The 25,487-nt window shown below is 37.3% G+C and overlaps 1 protein-coding gene across 16 annotated transcripts in view; it reads right to left on the bottom strand.

The window, feature by feature from the left end:
* The window catches only part of mycbp2 (MYC binding protein 2), a 138,456-nt gene that overhangs the window by 87,053 nt on the left and 25,916 nt on the right, over window positions 1-25,487 (bottom strand). For all 16 annotated transcript variants that reach the window (XM_056252195.1, XM_056252198.1, XM_056252202.1 and 13 more), the window contains exons 6-16: window positions 22,155-22,397; window positions 21,548-21,619; window positions 21,223-21,319; window positions 20,797-20,870; window positions 10,958-11,096; window positions 10,759-10,835; window positions 4,585-4,789; window positions 4,336-4,500; window positions 3,192-3,350; window positions 2,175-2,379; window positions 1,300-1,445 (exon numbers count right to left, since the gene is read on the bottom strand). In XM_056252195.1, coding sequence (XP_056108170.1) covers window positions 1,300-1,445; window positions 2,175-2,379; window positions 3,192-3,350; window positions 4,336-4,500; window positions 4,585-4,789; window positions 10,759-10,835; window positions 10,958-11,096; window positions 20,797-20,870; window positions 21,223-21,319; window positions 21,548-21,619; window positions 22,155-22,397 — 1,582 coding nt within the window. The remainder of the gene's footprint in view (window positions 1-1,299; window positions 1,446-2,174; window positions 2,380-3,191; window positions 3,351-4,335; window positions 4,501-4,584; window positions 4,790-10,758; window positions 10,836-10,957; window positions 11,097-20,796; window positions 20,871-21,222; window positions 21,320-21,547; window positions 21,620-22,154; window positions 22,398-25,487) is intronic.

Raw genomic sequence — 25,487 nt, 5'->3', positions numbered from 1 at the left:
CAAAAAAAAAAAAAAGTTAATTATTTAATTAAATTTTTTTCCCCACATGGTTATTAAAGTCACCATGAAATCAAAATGGACAATTCTTATTTTGTATGGCATATTGCAGTATTTATTATAAATTATTTATCCATGCACAAAAGTATTTTAAAACATGCCCTTCAAATCTTTATTAAAAATAATTTCCACTCCCTCTTCCATGTAGGGTTGCCGCGGTGAGGAAAATTTCCCACCGGTTAATCGACGTGTCACAACACCGGTAATCCCGGTGTCACCGTGGGGGGCGGGGCGGGGGGGTTAAATAGCTTTTAAATGCGTGCGCGTTATACTTTCACTTTCGAAATAAGCGTCAATTGGCAATTCAGCGTCAATTGCTTGAATGAACAAAAAACAACAACTCGGCTCGCTGATAATAAAACTTTTATTTATAGACAGAACTTTTATTAGCATAACGAACGAATAAAATTAACCCCATGCATAGGCTGAAAATCGTCAAACTGTGGGCCCAAACAAATAAGAACCATAAAACGTTTATTAACGAATAAGAAAATAAAACAGGCCTAAATAAATTACACTTTCCGCCATTATCTTGCTTTTCTTTAATTTGACTCGTTCTCATCTCCACACGTGCTAAATGGAATCCTGATGCTTGCTGATCTGTGACGTGACTGGCTCTTGGCACGCACTGCGCAGTTCAGTTTTTAATTATAATGTATGCTCTCTTCTGAACTAAATAATTGATAATTATTATTTTTAATTAATTCAAATAAATATTTTAGCAAAAACGAATACTTTAAAAAAGTCAAGACATCGCGGTGTCACGGTGGGAAAGTGATGTCACCGGTGATGGGGCTTAAAACCGGTAACACCGTCAACACCGTCTATCGCGGCAAGCCTACTTCCATGATGACGTGTTTACTAATACGAGGGCGGGACAACCTGTCACTCACATGACATCACAGCAATAGAAAACCACAACCATCCAACGATCCAATCAATTCCCGATGGACAAGTTTTTTCCTTGTTTAAGAAGCCATTTCACTCGAATTTACATCACAAAAGGCAAGAAAAGACTATCACAACTTGCGTTTCATGGTGACTTTAAATTATATTTTAAAAATGTTGTTTGTTTAATTTGTAATTGTTATATTTTCATTCTGCCCTTCCCTAATCGGAATACTTCATGCATGCAGACAGTATGGTTCAACATTTGACATGAAAATGGCTCACAGACAGGAAAGAGATATGATTTGATGGCTATGGAGCTGTAACGAATGTGATTGGATGACACCTCAGTACCTAAGAGCAGGTCCAGCGGTATCATTTCTTTCACAGCATCAAAGATTCCTCTCTGCCTGGCCTCCTGACCATCCAGCTCTCTGGCACAAGCCTTACAGCAGCCACATGACGAACAGCCAGACTCACCAGAGCCGCAGCCACAAATCCTGCAGAGGAGAGATATACATAAATGGATAAGGACTGCAGTAGTGCTATAGATATTGATGAGAGTAAATATCACAATTAAAAAGTAACAAATAACAACTACTCCCGTTTACAGTACATTTTTCTTTTTTTTTCTACTTTTATAATTAAATAATAAAAAAGTAGATTTTTTTCAGGAGAAATTAATCGTGGTACTTTTACTTGAGTTACCGGTAATTTAAAATAAATTATTCAACTTTTCTACATTTATTTTTTCAACAAAAGTAGATAAAAAAGACCATACCTAAGTGTTCTAAACATATGCAGTGAAAAATGTAAGAAAATACATTGTAAGAAATTGAAACGCTAAAAGTTGACTTTTTTTTCTAAAAATGAAATATTGTTGTGCCATTTCAATACTGCAAAAATAAAGACATTTTTAAAAAGTTATTTTAAAAGTACAAATTATAACTGATTTATTCATTTATTATTTTATAGTTAAAAGTAGCTACACTTTTAACCATAACTTAATTTATTCTTACTTTTTGTAATTTGAGAATGTATTCTTTATTAGTTGAATTTTTTATTTGATAAGCAAAAATTTTTTTTTATAATTAACTATCTTTTAAGTCATGTCCCTTGTGGCCGGTTTAGTACAATGGAAAAAAAAAATACTATATTCATGGCAATTTCTTGTTCTGAAATAATAGCTGGATTATGGTGATTTGTGTGTGTTGTTTGGTTTCTCTCACCCTCCTGGCACTCTGTCAGGTCGGCCACTGCTCACACAGCTGGCGCCGTACCCAGTGCAGTCTCCGCACACGGTGCACACCATACACTGGTCCAGCTTCCACTTGTGCATGCCTGGCTGACACATCATAGATTTCTCCTCCTTCTCGTCCAGCTCGTCTTCTAAGTCCTCGTCCATGGCGGTGGCCATGTTCTCTACACCAAACGCTACGACAGGAACACATTAAAAACATGCTTTCAAACATAGCTGACTACACAACCTGACATTTTGAATCTGAATCTCAGTTGGCTCTGTTAGTTATGGTCAACTGCAGTGAACCAAAGACAGTCTCAAAAATGCGGTTTGAAATCGCTGGTGTTTGACGTCGCAAACTACCTTGTAACCAATCACGTCAATGTGTGATCGTCAACGAGTGGATCTCTGAGCTGGTGTGAGTGAGTGGAGGCGGGGCTAGTTTACATATTCATAGAACCGTGTATACTAAATGAGGCAAAGGGGGTAGAGTTACATTGAAGCTATTTAAAGGCATGAAGACATTTTGTTTTTTAAGGAAAAAAAGTTTAAATATGTAATTGTGGTGATCAAAGATGAGTTAAGGGATAAAACACTGTCACAACAATATAATAACTTTGTGTGTTTTCTTTAATAAGTCATGCATATAACAATTTTATACCAATAAACGTAAAAAAAAAAAAAGATTTTGATATAACCTTGATATAACGGCAGTGACGATATATCGGTTGATCACTAATTTGGAGAATCAAGTATTTTTCTTCTAATAAATATTAGATGTGTAGTTAAACTATGTGGATTGAGATTTTGAACTAATGAGATTTTACAGTGGGTGAAGCTACTCAGCACAACACATCAGAAGAAACTCCACAAAAGATATAGAAAATGTTGCATTATAGCTATCATTCCATTTGGTGGAATTTTCCCAGGACGGTCAAGAATTCAGGGCCTTTGCTAGTATATAATTGTACATTTCCATGTTTGGTTTTGATTAAGCGGTTCTCACCTTTCCCTGCCTGGCTCATGGCTCCAGTGTCTCGACCACACTGGCCCTTGTTGTTCACTCCAAATGTCCACACCTCCCCGCTCTTGGTCAGGACACAAGTGTGCGCTTTTCCCATAGCTACCTGAGTTACAAACTGTCCCTTCAGATCTGACACCTGACCTGCAAGTCAAAAATGAATCATGGAAAAAAATGTATCATGCATGCTAATAAATCTCTCATAACATTTTAACATAAAGCAGCTGTGAAGCGAATGATACTCAAATTAGGGGTGGGCGATATACCAGGAGAAACGATTAACCGCTAGAAACTTTGAAGATTTTGGACTATTGCCTTTATTGCGGTTACACTGCACAGCAGACGACACAGAATTTCTGAAAAAATAAAACATTTTATAGGGCCCTACTGTTGTAAAAAATTTTAATTATTAAATTTGAGGAGGGGGGGAGGAAACAAGAAAACAAGTTTTCTGAGTTCAACTGATTGGATGTGCTTTTTTATTATTCAAGTTTAATTAAAACATTAAAAATGGAATCCATAAAAATTAAAACGGAAAACACGAAATGTGGGAAGAATAAAACAGATTTTGAGAAAAAAATAAACAGATTGTATGGGCCCTAAAAAAAATATTTTTGTTAAACTTTCAATAAATTGTCAAATTGTACAAGTTTTGTGAACCCAGAAAAATTAATTCAGGGAAAAAATAAAACTGATTTCATAGAGCCATTTAAATGGGCTACACATAGTTTGGTGTTTTAATATGCAGCAAGAGGCACATCACTATGCAGCAATCATGGATGACAGTATTTGCATATCCTGAAACTCTGCTTCAGGATTAAAAAATATATATATATGACTATATAAATTGCAAAACTAAGTATCCCGTATGTAGGGCATCAACTGCTAGAATATTTGCTATATCAGCAAAAATAAGCTGGCAGAAATCCAATCATAAAAAAAAAGAAACCGTTTATGTACATAATCTGAACATCCAAATATGGAGTTTTCTAAATATATCCCCCTTTTGTGGATGTGGATCATGTACTGGCTCTAAATAATCTCTCCCACAAAGGACAGATATATGGTTTTACAGACAGCAATATGATAGGCCATCATTTCTTTCCTGCCATCTTTAACGGGTACGTACAGGTACTGTCGCTGTAAATGGCATCCTTGCCAAACATGTAGAGCTCTCCATCTTTAGTGACAATGCTGCTACTGCCATTGTTGCAGGCCGTGTAGATGGCCGTCTTGGTCTCGAGTTTGATCATCTTCTTGGGTTTGTAGGGCTTTGGTTGTCTCCTGCTCTTTGCTAAAGACAGACACCATTATAAGAGGTTGACCATTAATCATTATGTCAGATCAAGTATGTACATGATAATAATTTCGCTCATACTTGACTCTCCGTCCTCCCCTTTGCTGGCGGAGCCCGTGAAGAAGACGCTCCCATCCTCTGCCACCAGCAGGGCGTGAGAGCCATCATGGCCCACTGAAAACTGCACAAACTTGGGCGACTTGGTGACCGGCAGCTCCACCCACTTCCCAGCCGACGGGCCGCCCTGCTTGATGCCGAGGCTCTGATACTTTCCAGTATAGTAGATCTGCATTAGTGGAGAGGAAAACAATCACGTTTACATCTCCCTTGTGTGTTATCAAGCCTGTGTGCAATGGCACAAACCAATACCTCTTTCAGATAATAAGAATGAACCACTGAAATGGCACTCAAGAACTCTTATACAGACACTAGTTAAGGCATTCAAGTAGTGACAGGACAACTATTTTGCACCAGACAATAACTGTGCCTGATTGGCCTATTAAAGGGATAGTTCACACAGCTATGCAATATCTGTCATTGTTTACTCACCTTCATGTCGTTCTAAACCTGTAAATGTAAATGTTAGGCAGGATTAAAGCAGCACAATATTTCAAAATAAAATCAATATCACAATATGGCTTAGTGCTATTGTGAAAATGTGCAGACTGTGATTTAAAGCTAGGGTAGCCAATTTCAGAGAGGCTAGTAATAGCAAGCTAGCGCCAAAGAGCGTCTCCAAAGCCACGCCTTCTCCAAAACACATGAACGCGCACAGCCAGAGCAGAGTCTGCATAGCGGCGTTAAATTACCTCATGTCTCAAAGCACATAACATTATCATGTCTCAAAGCACATAACATTACAATAATAATGAACGTAAACAACTTAAGAGAGCTCTGACTTTTACCACCTCACTGCTGCAGATTCAATTCGGCATTGATAGTGTTGCCATAGAAATGCATAAATCTGAGAACGTGAACAGCTTTGAGAAGAACGTCACAAGTTGTCATCTCTTAATTACAGTAATTATGACATGGTGTGAATGCAGCATAAGCTTGTTGTCTTGGTTCAGATGGAACTGTAAAAGGTGGCTGCTGTTTGTTTGCAACGCTCACTGACTGTGTCTACAATGGACTGAATGCAATGATTGGACGAACATTTTTTGGTCCTGACACTTCCACAGAAGATATAATTTGAATAGTATTATAGTTAGGGATGTAACGATTCACTCGCAACCGGTTGAAAATCCATAAAAATGTGTGACGATTCAAGTCGGTTGAAATGTTAAACAAATCGCGATACACGTTTTAAACAGCAGGGCGCGTTTACTGTATAGCCTACTGTGAAGTTGTGAACCTGGCTTTACAGGCACAATAGCAGCAAGCACACACTGGCGTGAAGCTAGCGAGTGTTTTCACTTCATTCATGGAACTTGATCTTGTGTGAGCCAAGCTCAACTTCCATAGGAATGAACTGAAAACGCTCGGTTTGCTCCGCTCGCGCCGCACCAGTGTGTGCCATGACTGGTGTGCACGCGCCGTCAAACGGTAGACATTGCGACGGCAAGCGTAGATGTTGACGTTGACTCATTCAAATCGGAGGTGTGGGGGCATTTTGACTTTCCGTAGACTAATAATAATCACCACCGTGAGAAGCACCAGTCACCTCCGTTTTCATGTAAAAGTCATTAATAATACGACAATTGCGAGAGCCACGAAGATCACAAGGTGCATCAGAGTTTCCGTGGCAACCAGGTGTTGTATTTATTTTACTATCTCTTTCTCTAAATGTTTTTTTTTTTTTTTACACTTACTAGTGTAATGATACAAATTATAACAAAATTAGAATCTTGCCTTTATTACAATGTAAAACCCCTGTCAATCTGGTACTAATTTTACACAGTCTTTTACATAGTGTGCGAAGGTAACAGCCTCTTGACCAAACAGACAGAAAGACTGAGTTGAAACAACCTTGAAGGGAATTTTTTTAATGTAGTTTTATTATTTGACAAATATATTTTAAATTAAAAAGAAATGTGCAGCATTTTGTCTGAGAAATAATAAAAGGGACACTTTTGTCTTAAAGGGGTCATATAATGGTACATGCACTTTTACAAGTTGATTGTACTGAAATGTGTGTTGGCAGTGTCTGTACACAACCATCATATAATGATAAAAATCTATCCAGTGTTTTTGTTTTAATCTCCTTATATGTTTCCCCCTGCCTCAAATCGAGCCGTTCGACCGTGTGACGTCACAAGCTCGCACGCCCCTCCCACGATTGTTGATTGACAGGAGCGTTTCAACACAGACCCGCCCTCGCTCATGAGGGAGCTGTCAATCATAGTCTGCGCGGACATTGTTGATATGCTGGAGCACTGTCTATGAGCAGAATGGCGTCTAAGCGATTGTGGTGTTCTGTTCTTGGGTGTAATAACGAACACAGCAGTCATTTTAATGTTCCTAAATCCGAACCGCTTAAGACGCAGTGGCTGAGTTTGTTTTCGAAGGGAATATTCCCCACGAGCAACGTCAATGCTCTCATGTTTGGGCGAATCATTTCTCAGCAGACTGCTTTATAAACGAGGATCAGTGTAAAGCTGGTTTTGCTAAGAAGCTGCTCATGAAAAAAGGATCGGTACCAGATATTCGTGTTCCAGCTGAACCTCCAGAAGAACTGAAGTGAGTGTAACGTTTTATTAAACTTTATATTAATATATTAATCTTTGCAAATCGCTAGCTGCACGCTTCACAATGAATGCGTCTAAGGTTTACACTCAGGGTACATTACAGCACGTTTTCTATGTATGACGTTCTCAATATAATTCATAATCCCACGTTTATACTGAACAACGCGTTATGGTTATTGTGTTATTGAGTTACAAATGGTGTATGCACAGAACAGAGAGCCGGGGTGAGCAAAGCTCATTATCATTTAAAGTCATATGCACTGAAACGGCGTGCTGAAAACAGAGCTGTTTTTGACCAGGTAAAATAAGTGTTTTCTTACAATACTAATGAGAATTTTTAATTAAAGTATATTACAAACTTTTAATTTAGACCCTAAAGAATCATATTAGCTTGTACAAAAATGGCATTATATGACCCCTTTAAATCTCATTTGTTAAAAAAATCGTGAGAGAATCGTATCGTGAAACCAGTATCGTGAATCGTATCGCATCGTGAGATGAGTGAATCGTTACATCCCTAATTATAGTATTGTAATAGTGTTGTAATTTTACAGTTGTACAATTTTTTAAAAAAAATTATTTTATCCTTTTTAACGGTACAACAGTTGCAATATCCTTCTTATTTTGTTCGATATATTATTTAATAATAATCATAATAAAAATTACGATTATTATAATTATTTTATACTGAATTTGTCAAAAAAACTGAGAATGTGCCCTATCCAAACTCAAGTGAAGAGATATATTTTTTAATCTCATTTGGAGATCTATTTTTTAACTTTTCACTTTCAAGAGGTTTGTGTTAGTTCCTGTAAACCAATGTGTGAACACCCAAAAAAAAAAAAAAAAAACATTAAGCCCTTAATAGATGGTTCGTACTCAAAAGATAGTCTTCGAGTAAAAAATAATCATTTTCTTGCTTTTAATTATTTTTATTTTGCACTCCCCAACAAAATTACCCCTTTATTCCTGTATTTCTTTTCTTCAGATCACAAATCCCGCAGAAAAAGTAAATATGTCAGTTTGCAGCTTGGATGTTCACACTGCAAACGTGAATAGTTACCAGTGGTTCCAAAAAAAAAAAAAAACTAAGCAGCACCATAAAATTCTTCTTAAAATGACTCATTCCAAGCCATCTGAAGTTTCTGAAATTGCCCTTTAGCTCACAAATATCATTTGTGCAATTTGAATACGTGCCTCGCAAACGGCGCTTGGGATCATTCAACAAACCTGACGTTACATGTCTTGTATTTGAGGACAAATATGAAAAAGATTTGGTAGGTCAGATGCACATACATCTACTATTAGTATTTAAATATCAATTCTATGAATAAAATACTAAAATTCATATAATTAAAATAAAATCTTCATTTAAAATTATGTGTATATATATATATATATATATTCTCAATTTTAAATGAAAAACTAATTAAAATATATCAAATAAATACTGTACTTCTGGACTACAATCGATGATGACAGAAAACACATATCAGCATTTTGCAGTCCCATTAATGTATGTGTGCGAAGAACTACACAACCTTCTCTTCTATTACCGGCCACAGCATTTATTAGGAAAGTTGCCCAGCCATGACTCATTCAGGCCTGTTTTTACTGCTATGCTCACTGGACTGGATAATCTCCAGATAAGTTTTAAAGGATGATAAACCTACAGCAGCTCCCATATCTCATGAGGCCTGGCCTGCACCTCCCTAAAACACACTCCAACATTTCAGATCAATGAGACACACCCAGTGTCCAAATTGAACTTTTTGCCACACCTGACAACGGCAGCTCAACTGAGATAATAAACCATTTACTGTCATTACTTAACAGAACAATATTTTTTTCCAAATCCTAATCAAGTTAAGATTAAATTGTTTTATGTACTCGCCGAAACCAATTTGTACTTGCATTTAGTGCTTAGTGTGTGTCAGTTTTGGAGCCTGTCCGCTCCCCTTTATTTGTACTGCTCCAGGAGCATGTGTAAATACACACAAGCTGTGCTCTCTTTGGCCTCTCAAACACTCCAGCCTCACAGAGTGTCAAAGAGCCTCGGCGTTCAACTGGAAGCGTAGAATAATCAAATTACTTCCAGTTATTTAAGCATGTGTGCGGCTCTACAGGCTGCCTTCTCTGCTGCTGCCGTCCCTTTCACACAAGAGACACCATTACTGCCATCAGCCCTGCCAGCCAGACCTAGTGTGAACTCTCACACACTGGCGAAACAAACAGGCACACACATTCTTACTCACACAACCTACACTTGTAAATTTATGAGGATTACAAAATAAACGTACATGTTTAATGGTCAGATGAATGTGCAACTAGCTGAATTTAATAAGGACAATGCATCGGTGCCCTTTTATTACTTGTCAACAGACCCAGTCATCTCTAATCGTACAAAATCTTTTGTATTAGTTCTAGTATGGATTTATAGTAACACAAGCAAAGGCGGAGTGATATATGTGAAGATAAAAATGTTAAAATAATGAAAGAAAAATAAGAAATTATATTGTGCATAAAGAAACTTTTTCTAAAAAATCTCATTACTGTAATGTGTTCATGTAATTAAACTTTTTAATATATATTTTACTATATACAATGGTGATTCTCGTTAGATTCTCATAAAAAATAGGGCTGCACGATTAATCGAAATAAAACCGCACGCGATTTGGCAAAGGATGCGATTATTTTATGCGCAGCTTGTCAGTGCAGCACGGCTGATCGGTAGTAAATGCTGCTCCATCTGAAAGCTAGAGGGCGCTCTCACACAGAAACGCCAAATATACCCCGCAGAAGTATGATAACACACATCATTCCAGGAAATCCCTATGGGCATCATACTAATAAACAGAAGACTGAAACGCTTTGATTGATTAAACATGAGTCATGTCTAATAAACACACGACTGCCTTATTCTGTTTAAGAAGCCACATCATCTCACAGAAGGATGCTCAACTGTCGTTATGAAGTGAGTTTGGAGTAAAAGCATGTTATTAAATGTTGTCTTTTGTTGGACAAGAGGTTCATAAATGCTTCTCATGTTTGACGCATTTTTCAAATGCACGTTATAAGTGACTCAAACTCACAGTGCTTTCAGATGGAGCAGCGTTTACAGAGCCGTAGATCAATGACAAGCAGCGCATACAAAAAAAAAATCGTGTAGCCCTAATAAAAAATTATTAAAAATGATTTTTAAAATTAGCATAAATTAAAGGTACAATAATACAACAATAGACATGCAATTTTACAATACAAAACGTATGAAACGTTTACAATAAGATAAGTAACATGCATTAAGAAAATACATTTTGATTTAATGCCGACTTTAATGGTCCTTAAGGTTCACATTCTTATAATTTCTTAAAACCAAAACATGTTCTTCATGTTTACTGGCATTTACCCAATCCTGATCTGCTTTATCTCTACCTCTAATCCAATGCTGTAATTATGCATGACAGAAATAGTTTCACCACCACATAAAGAAGAATCAAACATTTCTGTAACACAGATTCAGTTAAATATGAATGAAGAGACACTGAGGAATATAGAGAGGCATGTCTACCTTCCCAGATGCCGTTTTCATCAAAGCAAACTCTCTGCCAGCTCCAATCAACGCTGCTTCCTCATCAAACCCTGTGCCTGAGGACAGAAACACACACGCCACAAACGAGACAACACCAAGTCAGTTCATTTCAACACTTGCTTCCTCCTAAACACTGATTGCATGCATAGATGTGTGTGCACTGAAGCACTGGTCTTACTGATGATATGAAGGTCTTTCTCCAGGTCAAAGAGGGAGATGCCACAGGCATGAAGACACTTCCTGGCCAGTTTGAGCTGCAGTTCCTGCTGTAGGGCCGGGTCTGAGCTGGTGGCGTAGATCCGCACCACAAAGCCGTCCTAAATAAACCAAAACACACACACAAAATCATTAATCATCATAAAAACACTGCCTCTTTCTAGTGCGCCTACATCTGCACGACGGAACATCAAGCAAGCATAAACGTTTAAGCACAATTTTACAGTTATTAAATGCTTAAGCTGAGCTACAATAGGATGCTCTTCAGGTTAATGTGTGGCATCTTTTCAATGCTAAAGCAAATCTTATCCCGTCTAAATATGCAAATTCCAACATTGAGGCCAGTTGAAGCTAAACTCTGCAGGACAGTGGCCCTCCAGGAGCAGGTTTGTAAACCTGTGTAAAGTGTCTTTAAGACATTTTAATACGTGGTTCTGTTTGGTTGATCATTCCAATTAGTTTGATACAGTGACTTTGGTTTGACAAAGCAACCAATGGCGTGAGTTTGAGGCGGGACTATCAGTAGCAGCAGGGCCAGTTCTGTTTTATTCCTTCTCCCTGCTAAAAGCAGTCTCATTAAGTTCCCAAACCAAACCGCCCAGTCCAGTGCTTAATTTTTAAGGCAGTCTTCAGTAGCGAATGCTTTTGCCATGTCGCCACTTCTTGGGACTCTGCAATGTCACTCTTTTACTTAAAGGTGACCTATAATTCAAAATTTAATTTACCTTGGTATAGTCAAATAACAAGAGTTCAGTGCATGGACATGACATAGAGTGAATCTCAAACTGGACTGTTTTCGCGTTCTCATTTAATTCACGTTTATGAAAAACACCCCTGAAAAACGGTCGGTTCTCCACACAATACCGACTGTGACGCAATAGTCGGGATCATTAATATGTACGCCTCCAAATATTTGCATAATGCCAGCCCTCAATGCCAGGCGGAACTGCGCAGCCGAAGCATGGCAGTTGCTCAGTGTGGATGTACACAAACATTTCACCGACTGTTTCCTCAACTTGGGCCAATACAGAGCTGGCCTGGGATCGAGCTACCAAGCAACACTTTCTGATGTGTAATTGTTCAAGTTCAGACAGGTAATCTTTCTCTCAAAATCGTTAAATACTGTTTATGCATCAGTAAGTCAAGCCAGTGACTAAAATATCAGCTTCACATCGTTTCTTTTAGTAGGATGAAAATAATCGTATTTAAATTGTGAACAAATTATATACAGAAAGCGATCAAAGAACAATCTTTCCACACGGCGCGAGTTTATCTGGACACTTGCCAAACTCGTTATGAAATCAATGACGCACGTTACTGCACAACGAAGCTCTTACTGTATTTACATCATCGTGTTTGCATTGGGGAAAGCAGAGAGAGTGCAGAAACTGCTTTGCAATGATAAGATCTTCATTCTCGCGATCAACACACAGTCATCTGCTCAATGCTCATCACGGCAACATTTTATGTGATGGGAATAGATCTAAATACTTTAAAAACATCTCACGATTCGTTAATCTCGATAGCTGTTATAGTAAAAACGTATAATAGCAGTAGTAAAAGTATTCGGGAGAGAGTTTCACATGTAATGCGTTGCTATTTCATATGCAAGCATGTCAGCCAATCACAGCAGTGGCCGCGGTTACACTGAATCCCACAGCAGACACGCCCCTTCAAACAGAGTGTTCAAATCAGAGGCTAAAAACAGGCTAGGAAAAATGCCATTTATTTCTAAATTATGATTATTTTTTATCTAAAAAACATACTAACATTATAAGGGTAACCCAGGAAACATTATAAAAAAATAAAATAAAACATTCTAGGGCACCTTTAACTTCATTACAGATTTAATTATGTCTTTCTGCTGGCGGTCGCTTCCGCGAGCAAGTTATTTAGATTCATGCACTGGGCTGTGAAAGATCTGTGCATGTATTAGCTGCCGGAAGACTCAAGAGTCATCTTTCAGTCTAAAGGTGCAGTGACATTTTGGTGAAATTTCACGGCAAAAAATATCTACATATTTTGCCAAAAAAAAAAAACAGTAGGTAAGGCCATCCTTAAAAATATTCTTGTTTGCCGTAACCCGACCGACCCTGTCAAATTAAGACCGACCCAATTATTATTATTTTTTCCCTTTTAGTCCGACCGACTTGCCGGTTGTAAACTTGCATTAAGACCGACCGATTTTTTTTTACTCTTCAAATAACTAATACAAATGCAATAAAATAATATAAATTATATTATAGTAAGTAGTGTGAATATAAATTGCGTAGGCTACGTTCTTTCTTTTAAATAAAAACCCCTGGCGTCATCTATGATGATTATGTTTACACCATTGATTGGTTTACGCATGTCACACTATGGCCTGTGCGTTCGCTTCGTTTCATTCACTGTTAATGTTTCGCACTTGGTGATGGCTGCGGCGTGGCTGCTTGTGAAATACGTCTGTATGAGCCTACATTTAGGCGCTCATTATTCGAAATTCTTAATGGTCAAACAAACACACATAAGTATGGGAAGCCAAACACACCGAAAGTGGGACGAAACGCGGTTACAGAGTTCACGCGACAGACTCGACAGCGCAGGGAGGAAGTGTTTGCTTGCGCCACCCAATGGTCAGCGCGGCGCAAACTAATCTCACCAGCGCCGCGCTGACCAATAAAACAGCACATCCCATACCGAAATGTACTAAATTGCACTAAAGAAAATCGACCATATGTCAGGACTACTTAATAGGCCTATAGTTTCTACAGCCATTTGACCTCACTGATTTCCGTTAATAATAGCAGAGGTTTATGGGTCAAATGTAAATAATGGTGCCAAATGCCCTGTTTTATTGGTCGGCGCGGCGCTGGTGAGATTAGTCATTTTAATTAATTTGTTTCCCTCTGAAAATCCACTTTCATTGAAATCTAGTAGTTTTTTTTTTTTTTTTTTATTCTGCCTATTTTTTTTCCCCCCCAAATGAATGCAGATGGAATTAATGCAATAAATATGCTTTTTGACAAAGATTTCAAATTGTTTGTGGTCTATAACCTGTATCAGAATGAGGTTCGCAATGGTGCGCCCGAAGGCATGGGTTGAAGACCCAGTCAGTGATGTCACGATATGCAAATTTGTTTAAATTCATACCGACGTAAATCACCATGACCAAAGTTGTCCTTTTTTTTTTTTACATTGAATCTTGAAAAAAAAATATAGACCTACCTACCGACCCTTTTTTTTTTTTTTTTGCTGTTACTGCAAACCAAAATATTTTTAAGGATGGCCTAATTTGCCCTGAAGTGAATGTGTCTCTTCAGAAGACTCCATTTATATGGATTACTTGTATAATGTCTTTATGAACGTTTTAAAGCCTCAAAATTTTGATGTAAAGGACTTTCAATGGAGGTAAAGAAATGTATGAAGTTTCATTAAAATGATCTTTATTTGTGTTACGAAGATGAAAGAAAGACTTATGGGTTTGAAACAACATGAGTGAGCAAATGTCAGAATTGAACTATCTTTTTAAAGTAGCTGGTTTTCAGTGTTGCAGTAATGTGGACTAGATGGCGTATTTTTTTAATTATTGTTTTTATTTAAATATTTGATAATCTGATTCGTTTCAATGCCCAAAGAAATTATGCATGCTTGAAGTCTAATGTGACTGCGTCTTAATACTGAACAGTTCAACTTTTTTTCTTGATGACTGGGCTTGTTCCAAAGCTCAATAAAATAGCCATTATCTCAGAGCCTTTGACAACATTAGAGGCTTCAGTCTTAGATTTGAACTATGTTAGCATGCGCATGAGATGCAAAGTAGCACCCTTACATATACTGGGCCAGTTTCATCCAGAAACACACACGCTTATGCAGGGTGTGTACACTATGGTGAGACTAGGGCATGTAGTCTGTGAGTTTGCATGAGTGAGCATGTGATATAAAAAAAATAGAAGACGACACACTGGAGTCTTTGATTTGCAGCTGTTAATGACCATACAAGTGAGCTTTCAAAAACCGACGCTCCAGGCAATAATCGCACCGCTAAGAAATGCACGTCTTTTCCTCCCTCCAAGATAAGCGCCACAGCAGTTCAAAACATTATCCCTCACGACTTCCCTCCTTAACCCCTACACTCTTCATTCATGTATGCAAAAAGGGATCTTCAAAGGCAGATATGAATATCACACACCCCTCCCCGTAACTGCTGCCCACTCATGATCAGCCAGTGATATGCCCACGTCCAGTGCTGCAGCCCCTCCCTGCCTACACAGCTATTATGCAAACACACTCAATACACACACACAGCAGAGCTGAATTCGGCTGAAACAAAGGAGATCAGGTGCTGCTGACAGCCACAATCACACCACTTGAGAAAAAGGCAATGATCATGTTTTTATGACGTGCAGGGGAGGGAGGGACAGGGAAATCGGTTGTCGTCTGATGAAGACCGACCGCAGCGTGGAGAAAACAGGCTGTTCATTTCGGATCAAACATTTATTGGGGTTCTTGCATTATTATCCATCTATTACAAACTATTTGAACACATGTATTGGTTGGCTATATCAGTTTGTCACCTAGCAGTTTGGCAAACCATTGACAAATCAACCAATAAAACCTCCTACAAATAACGGGTTTCTAGTAAATACGATTGATTCCAGAGTTTAACATCAGCATGTTGCTAAACTAATGGCAGGATACTCTAAGAAGTACAGGAAAATAAAATAAAAGGACATGTAAATAGTCTTAAATACACACTACTTTTCAAAAGTTTGGGATTGGTAGGATTTTTTTTAAGTCTCTTATGCTCATCAAGGCAGCATTTATTTGATCAAAAATAATTAAAGAGTAAATATAGCATATTGTGCAATATTATTACAATACAAAGTAACTGTGTTCTATTGTAAAATATTTAAAAAAGAATGTTTTTTCCTGTAACGGCAAAGCTGAATTTTCAGCATCCTTAAGTGTCGCATGATCCTTCAGAAATCATTCTGATATGATTTAATGAAACATTTCTCATTATTATCAATGTTGAAAATAGTTTTGCTGATTAATAGTTTTGTGGAAACCATGAATGAACAATTCCTTTGATGAATAAAAAGTTCAAAGGAACAGCATGTATTTATAGGTAGAAATCTTTTGTAACATTAAAAACGTCTTTACTTAAATGTCCTCCTTGCTGAATCAAATCAATTTTTCAAAAGCATATCTTACTGACCCAAAACTTTTAAACAGTAGTGTATTATACTATGCTTTATTATTTTTTACCTTTTTAATCCATACATTTACTGATCAGTATAATTATTACAAAATAAACCCTGATACAAATACAAGTATATATATATATATATATATGAGGAGCTCTTTTGCAAAACGCGATAAATCCATTTCAATAGTTTTTAGGAAAAAAAAATTTTTTTACCTAGACCCACACATTTTGTGAATATTCAATTATTTAACAAATATTTAACAAATATTCTGTTAAAATGTTTTTTCCCCTCAGTCTGAACATGTTGAACAATGATTATTGAATCAAACAACAATATTGTTGATGATAAATTCAAAGTTTTTTTGTTGTTTTTTAAACGCTATAAATCCACAAAAGAAAAATCCAAAAATGGATGATTTTGGCCACTTAATTAAGTTTTGTTTTGTAGAAAGCCTTTCTTTAAAGTGAATTTCGTTTTGTATAAATTGTATCTTAATTTTAATAATTTTTTCATCAACCAATTGCCTGGATTTAATAAATAAGAAGCAAATAGACAATATAATCATGACATGGAGGCGCCGGCGTGGTCACTTGCATTGCACGTGAACTGGTGCGCATCTCATCATAAATTAACCGAAATTCAGCGTATGCCTCACAGACATGAGAAATACATCTATATAGAAAGCTTGAAATGTCTTTAAACGAAACAATTAAAAACGAAAATAAATAGCATACTCTCTGATTATGTAATCCATTACATGCATTTCTCTCTAGGCGCGTTCACTACAGAGATGCTGATAGTCAATTTCATCTTTGCAGACACTGACACACAGAAAACAGTTGATTAATAAAAATAAAATAAAAATGTCGATTTTCGAACGATATTCGACTTTTGCTCCTTGATTGTCGAATGCCATTTTTGGCAGAAATTATAAACAGAAACCTTTGGCAGCAGCATCTACCCCAGGTGTATGTCTCACTGGCTCATCAAGGCCATCAAAAGTGTTATCACCGTTTAAAGCACTCATTTTGAGGAATGAATGAACATAAACAAACCTCTGTTCAGCGCGCCGATGTTGGATTGCGTAGAACGCTCACTGAATTCTGATTTGTCGAGAGAGGATTTATCGCTTTTAGGCTAAAAATAGGTTTGGCGCTTATCACGGTTTGGAAAAGAACTGCATCTTGCAGTACATTTTAAACAAGGAAATATAGTGATTTGGCATGAAACATTGATGGAGCAGTGAATAGGTTCAGAACAAAGCAAAATGACATGACAAACTAATTTTTTTTTAAATGGCGTTTATCGCGTTTTGGAAAAGAGCTCCTCATATATATATATATATATATATATATATATATATATATATATATATATATATATATATTATGGATGTGGATTTCTGCCAAAAATGACATTCGAAAATCGAGGAGCAAAAGTCGATTATCGTTCAAAAAAAAATAAATAAAAAAAAAAAAACGCACACTCACAATGACAGAAAGGGAGGCCAATTTCATCTTTAGCGATTTGTCATCAAACAAACTGTTTATTATTCGAACAATTAACATGTTTTCATCGTTTTTTTTAACATACCGGTAGTTAACATAGAAGAAAAAAACAATAAGCACGACAGTCCGTTTTTGCATCGCCAAACCAGATGCTCGTTAGATAAAAAAAATAATCTCATAATGATTTTATGCAAACCTGCCTTGTTACTGCAAAAGCCTACTTTTTAAACAAATTAGTTTCAATCAAAACTATTCGTGTGATGCCACTGCGCAATACACACACACATTAACGTTACCGCGGGATGGCGGGTGTTCATTTCATAAACCGTGGACAATGGTAGCTTATTTAATGTAGCCTATAAATGAATGTATATGTCCAAAAAACGGATAATGTCATCATACTTGTAGTGCTATCGTCGAGTAATAATCTGTTTGGTTGTAAAATGTATTACCTGAATGAAATGAACTAGAATGTATCGTCCTGTGGAATCATTCATTCACAGACATCACACGAAGATGTTCAACTAGATCTTCATCGCTGGCAAAAATATGATGCATTTGCAGATTTGCTTTCACTAGACTAAACTGTAGGTCCACGGCCACTTCATCCAACGCTCTTGATGTTCTTAAATCTTCCTGCTACGACTCCGTGTCGAGTGTGAATTGAAAGCGCTTCAGACGATTCAGTGCGCGAGGAACTGAACAGATCATTCAAACTGATTCGCGAACCGATTTAGACAGATCTGCCAACTTGTTTGATGAAGTCTTTGAACAGAATCGACTCAAAAGAGTGATTCATTTGTGAATGGAGCATCGCTCATGCCCATAAAAAAGACACAGCGCGCTTGGAATAAACTACGCATTTAACAACATGTATTGCATTAAAATAAAGTAACGAGAGGAACGTCGCCCAACGTAGTGAAGTAAATGTAGCCTACTTTGTTACTACCATAGACGGTTACTACCATAGACAGTAAGTTAGTCTATACCCACCTCTGTTGGGCGCAGAGTTAACGGTCACGACAATGCTCTTCTTCTGTTGTTTGTTTACACTATGTATAAAACACTGGTATCCTAGATCGCGCAGGAGGGGGTTTCATTCATGTTAGTGGCACCTTGTGTCCCTGACAGGAAAATACCCTGCTGTGCGATCTAGGACAGTAGGGCGCGCCGTCAATTATGTCACATTGGAATTGCGCGAAAATATAACGAAATTCGAATAAGCAATTTTATGATCGAATTTCGAACGCAGTTCGGCTATTCGAAGATCGCGACTCATCCCTAATATATATATTTATATATATTAGGGGTGGAACGGTACACAGAAGTCACGGTTCGGTTCATACCTCGGTTCAGACATCACGGTTCGGTACGATTTCGGTATGGAGGGAAAAGCAAAACAAAAATGCAGAAGGCATTGTATTTTTTAAATAAGTTTTATTAATAAAGGCATAGAACCAGTTTATTCGTAGTGCACTGACAATAGTTTTATATAATTCGTTTATTAATTAAATTAATAAAAAGACAAAAAGACCTTGCGATATGTTTGGTAATTGTACCTGAATTAATTTAAAATTAATTTGCTATATTTCAGATAAATATATTTGTTTTCCTTAATTTTAATTAACATTATTAATTAACAATGTAACATTATTCTCATCTGAATTATAAATAATTGATTTCTGTATAAAATAATACTACCATTAAAAACGCATTCGATTTTCTTTTTTAATCAATGTAGAATGTGTAAGATTAGTGCTCCGAGGACGAGAAATGAAAACCAATGCGATATTATGAATGTCTAAAAGATGGGGCCCACAGACTGTTTTGAAATGGAGTTGGATAAATATGTTTTGCTTTTAAAACAGTGTGTGTGTGTGTGTGTGTGTGTGTGTGTGTGTGTTTGTTTTTGTGATATATGAGGACACAAATGTGTATAATGACATGCATATTACACTGGTATTACAACTTACACGTGATATATGAGGACATTGCATGAGTCCTCATATTTCAAATAGCTTAAAAAACATAAAAAACAATGTTTTTTTTTAAATGTAAAAATGCAGCATGTCTCCTGTGATGGGTAGGTTTAGGGATAGGGGCAGTGTAGGGGGATAGAATATACAGTTTGTCCAGTATAAAAGTCATTACGCCTATGGAATGTCCTCATATATCACAAAAACAAAGCTGTGTGTGTGTGTGTGTGTGTGTGTGTGTGTGTGTGTGTGTGTGTGTGTGTGTGTGTGTGTGTGTGTGTGTGTGTGTGTGTGTGTGTGTGTGTGTGTGTGTGTGTGTGTGTGTGTGTGTGTGTGTGTGTGTGTGTGTGTGTGTGTGTGTGTGTGTGTGAGAGAGAGAGAGAGATTTTGGTTGGGTGACAGTTTTAGGTTACAGTTTGACAAGAGTTTACAGTGTGACAAAAGCACAGTGAACAAAATGACGGAGTATGTTTTTTATGTTTCCACTGTTCGATCGCGGCCGCGCCTCTCTCTCTCACACACAAACACAAACACACACACTCCAGCATTGCAATCTTGACATCGCAGCCTGTTCATTATGCGGTCACACCAAACACGAATAGAGCGTTAAATTCGCGTCTAGTTCGACGCTAGTCCAAAGCGAATAGGACGCGCGTATAAAGCCAACGTTTGAAGTGAACGCGCGTTCAGAGCTAAACCGATGGTACAGATTATGTGTCCCTAAAGAACCCGCGTATCTAACGGTAGTTCCGCATTACATTAATTAATTTTCACGCGAGTTTTATTTATTTTTATACCGTGTATTCTCCGTGTAAATTCGTGCACCGAACCGTGACGCCCGTACCGTTTCGGTTCGGTACGAATACATGAACCGTTCCACCCCTAATATATATAAAAAATCAATAAATATCTCTTGCCTTCATCTTTGATTTATTTTTTCACTTGGCAGAATGCATTGTGGGACTGCCTTCACCCTGAAGCATACATACAACGCTGCCTTATAATTTGGCATATTGCTGCCTATCTTTAGGAACAGCCTGCACAACTGTGATGCCTAAAATGCTACCTACGAAGACAGCTCACTAGGTTTTGGGACAGCAACATAGCCAATAAATAAAAACTTACATCTTTGCAGGCTGCAATCTGGTTGATAAATTCTCCATCAGTGAATATGATGTTCTGTCCATCTGCTTGTAGACCTGAGAAAGAGAGAGCGAATTTTAAAGAGAAAATTTGAAAGTTTTACAGTTTCAAATTACAGTCCAAATTACAGGAACATTCAGTTTTAGGCTAGTCACAAACAATCTTTAGAAGATCATTTTCTTTAAATAAATTACTTTGAATAACCACATAATATATCTAGAGCTATACAGAGGCATACAGTTATATAGAAAGCTATTGGCTATTCAAGGGGGAAAAAAATTAAAGCCCTTGGATTTGTCCTGTTTTAATATAGGAAACCTGTCAACACAGGGAAGAAAAGTGTGCTTGTCAAGCCATTTATTTGCCCTGCTCTTAGCGATCAATAGCACATAAGAGGGGTGTTTGTACCCGGCATTGTGATGGTGCCCTCCTGCTCCAGAGTCTCTGGGTTGATCTTAATGGCTGCCATGCTGTGACTGTTCATGTCTCGATAGAGCAAACAACCCTGTAAAGCAAACCACCACAAGAAACAAGCTTTTGTAAGGCAGTTCAATGAATGACATTTTAGTTGTTCACAGAGGTTCAGGGTTGAATACGTCATAAGCACGTAATGCTTTATTTAGGAGATACGATCAAGCTTTCAAACCTGTATCAAGTACTACACACTGATTACGTTGGCGTTATACAAGCAGACAGACAATCAGAAGAAACGCTCATAAAACAAGGTCAATACCTGGGCGAATCCCAGCCATGACCTTTTCTCTTCACGGTTCCTGATACGAGATGTGGAGTTGTACACATGGCCCTGCAATCGATAGCCTCTTATTAGCACCCGCACAAACACAATGATAAACAACTTGCTGCCTCAGCACAAAACCAGATCCACGACTTCACAAATCTCAGAACTGTCCGATTCTGGAGAAAAAAAATGGTCAAATTTCTCTAATCTATATCAATAGAAAGTAAATGAAACTAACAAAACATAATAACTTATTACTATCTAATTACTAGTGATGCACCAAAATGAATTGTTCACCCAAATACCAAAAATTCACCCAAGTTTTCACTTGACAGAAAAATTAAACCGAAAATAAAGTTAATTTAATATTCAATTAATTAACTGAATTTACTTAATAATTAACACTCAAATAAAAAACTGAATTCTTTTCAGAAAGAAGTGAAAAAATATATATTTTCAGTTGCCAGAATTTTGGTGCATCACTATTAATTACTAAATGGATTACAGAACTACTTAACGGTAATTTAGTCTGAAAATTTGCTTGGCAAAATAACTTCTTTTATTTCCAATGGGTGATCAGGTAAACATAAGATGTCCTCACCCGCACGGTGCCGCTGTACCCTGAGCCTACTTTGTAGAGACCGTCCTTGCAGAGCAGGTAGAGGAAGGAACCGTCTGTTTGAAGTAGACAGCGTTCGTCTTCATCGATGTTCACCTCCTTCAGAACCCATTTGTTCATCAGCGCGGCCCGCTTAATGCCGTTTCCGAACCATTCCTGGATCTGGATCTTTCCCACCAGCACCGCCTGCACACTCCTTTGTAGTGCGTTCAGGATTGTTGGGACCTTTTTGGTGCACAAATACAATCGGGTCAGATCTTGAACATACAGTTGAGCATTCTTCACTTAAAGGGATAGTTCACCCAAAAATGAAAATTCTGTCAGTATTTACTCACCCTCATGTTGTTCCAACCCCGTAAGACCTTCGTTCATCTTCGGAACACGAATTAAGATATTTTTGATAAAATCTGAGAGCTGGATCACTCCTCCATACTAGTCCATAGGCTTCTTCAGGGATTGAACTTGCCGGCCTCGAAAAGTTATTAAAGACATCGTTAAAATAGTCCAAGTGACTACAGTGGCTCAATCTTAAGTTCATCAAGGGACGAGAATACTTTTTGTGCGCAAAAAAAAAACGACTTTATTTCAACTATTCATTTCCTTCTCTTTGGGCCTCTAGTCAGTTAACGTAGTGTGATTCCGTAGAGCTACGTCACACGTAGGCTCACTATTGGCCGACGCTGGTCATGTGCATGATGCGTGTGACGTACAACAACAGAAGCTTACGCTATTACACTAGTGAACTGACTCGAGGCCCACAGAGAAGGAAATGAATAGTTGAAATAAAGTCGTTATTTTTGTTTTTTTTGCGCACAAAAAGTATTCTCGTCGCTTGATAAACTTAAGATTGAGCCACTGTAGTCACTTGGACTATTTTAACGATGTCTTTAATAACTTTTCGAGGCCGGCAAGTTCAATCCCTGAAGAAGCCTATGGACTAGTATGGAGGAGTGATCCAGCTCTCAGATTTCATCAAAAATATCTTAATTCGTGTTCCGAAGATGAACGAAGGTCTTACGGGGTTGGAACAACATGAGGGTGAGTAATTACTGACAGAATTTTCATTTTTGGGTGAACTAACCCTTTAATTTGGACAGAATACTGTACTAAAATACTCTGACAGGGTTTCCCACACCACTTTTGAGCTTGGGTTTGAATTGATCATGGAGAAACTAGGCAGCACTCAATCATACAAAGACAATAAATAAACAACATAATCTTTATTTTATGATTTCCTCACTAGTACATGCAAAAACAAACACAGCGTGACCAGCAGTGTTGGGGAAACAACACTACATCCTACAAAAAAATACTACTTGCGTTACTTCGTTGCTTTTTATGGAAAGTATGGTACGCATGTGTTTCGTTTCTTTTTCTCACTTGGGATGGGCTTGCTTGTTTGTTTATATTTTTGGTAAATGTAAAGGCCCTTTCACGCCAAAAGTGAAATGGCCTAAGGCTAAATGCAAATTCATGCCGGAACAGTAGAGGGTGCAGCTTAAACAAACCTTTCAGCTGTACTGACATTCTAGAATGCAAATGAATAGGACTACTGCTGTATCAAGTCATTTTGCTTATGGTTGAATTAGATAATCAAAGGTCAGCAGCCAATACATTGGTTAATAAAACAAGATAAAATACATAAGTATATTTGTGTAATTTAACATTAAATCTTTGCAGTTTGCCTGATATTCTGAGTTTGCTTTACACTGTTTTGATTCATTTTGAGGGATACTGAATTTGTTTTTGAGCAAGTGAGATGAGTAAATGCCTGCTCACATTTAGTCTAGAACTACAATAACCATCATGTTTTGACAGCGCACACAACACGTCTACGCAGGAGAGGTGTCGGTCAATAAATGGACAAACAAAGTAACTTGTGTTACTTATTTGAAAAAGTAACTCAGATATTTTGTCAGTTTAAAAGTAATCAATAACTTTACCAGTTACTTGAGAAAGGTAATCTGACTACGTAACTCGCGCTACCCCCAAACACTGGTAACCAGCAGTTCAATTTGTTCTTTTTCATGGAAGAAATTAATGACAGTTGACAGGGAAAAGAAGAGAGGAAAGAGTGAATCACTCACTGCTTTTGAGTGACACATTTTTGTATAGCTTTAATAAGGATGATTCTATATTTAATTAATACAGTGTAGATTTCTTAAATACTTATGTTAGAACTACCCGTTTACATGTCTTTAATCATGTTTGAAATATATATTAGATAGGCTAGTTAGTTTTTGCTGTGGTATCAAAATTGAAATCAAGAATTGTGACATTTCACTGGTAGCATATCTAGAAATGTTGGTGTCTAATTAGAATGCAAGAATACATGGGTCAGAAAAACAACAAAAAACATCACAACAATTACTTTTTTTGTGGAGGAGTCAATGAAAATGTCGGCAGGGCAAGGACAAAATCTGAACCACTAGCCCAAGTGAAAAGAAAAATCCTGGAATCGATCAAAATAATGTGTCCTTTGTTTGAATCAGTCTAATGACTCACTCACTGGCTGAATCAGACTGACATGACTCACTCACTGAAGTTTTGTTTTTCGAAATGAAAGAGAACTGCCACTGTTATTGTTATAGGCTTGTGAGACTTAAAAGAGTGTAGTTACTGACTGGTTGTTCATGTGATTATGTGGAGTTACACCGTCCCCTACCAAACCTCTCTGCACCATTTGACCTTTACCAGTCCATTCACAAGGACAGTAGGCCCCCCTTCATCCATCTCACATCATATCCCCAGGACACATTATTTTCCCTGTTTAATATTTATGTTGATCTTTCTTTAACAAAACCACTGTGTCTGTCCTCACCCCACCACAGAGTTCAGCCGGAGGTAGTAAGGAGGTACTTTGATGAATGATGCTACACAGGACAGAGAGGTTTATTGATATACTAAAACATCAATGTTATTGCTTTAGATGCTCTACAGTCAATTCAATAATGACATTTAGTTTTATTGCACTACACTTCTCTGTTCTTTACCAAAGACTCAAGTCTTACATTAGGACAGGGCCAGCTACCTTACAATGCAATACATGCATTATTTCCATAATTCTTTTCAAACTATCCATGTCAGTATATCGATTCCAATCCCAGATTCAACTATCCATTCATGGAAATCCCCGTTTCTTTTTTCACGTAGAAAAAAATAATAAGTATGTTTGTTTGCTACTATGTAATGTTATATTGGTGCATATAAATGAAAATGATTAAGTATTGTTTGTTCCTAAAGTATATTTAATGAAAAAAAGTCATTAAAAGTGAATCTACTGGGCAACAACGGCTGTTTGGTTGAAAGGATGGT

Source organism: Rhinichthys klamathensis, unplaced genomic scaffold, assembly GCF_029890125.1.
Source record: "Rhinichthys klamathensis goyatoka isolate OS25496 unplaced genomic scaffold, OSU_Roscu_1.1 h1tg000093l_1, whole genome shotgun sequence".
In the NCBI taxonomy this organism is placed as follows: domain Eukaryota; kingdom Metazoa; phylum Chordata; class Actinopteri; order Cypriniformes; family Leuciscidae; genus Rhinichthys; species Rhinichthys klamathensis.
Note: the sequence above shows the minus strand (reverse complement) of the source record. Positions and strands in the feature narration are given on the sequence as shown.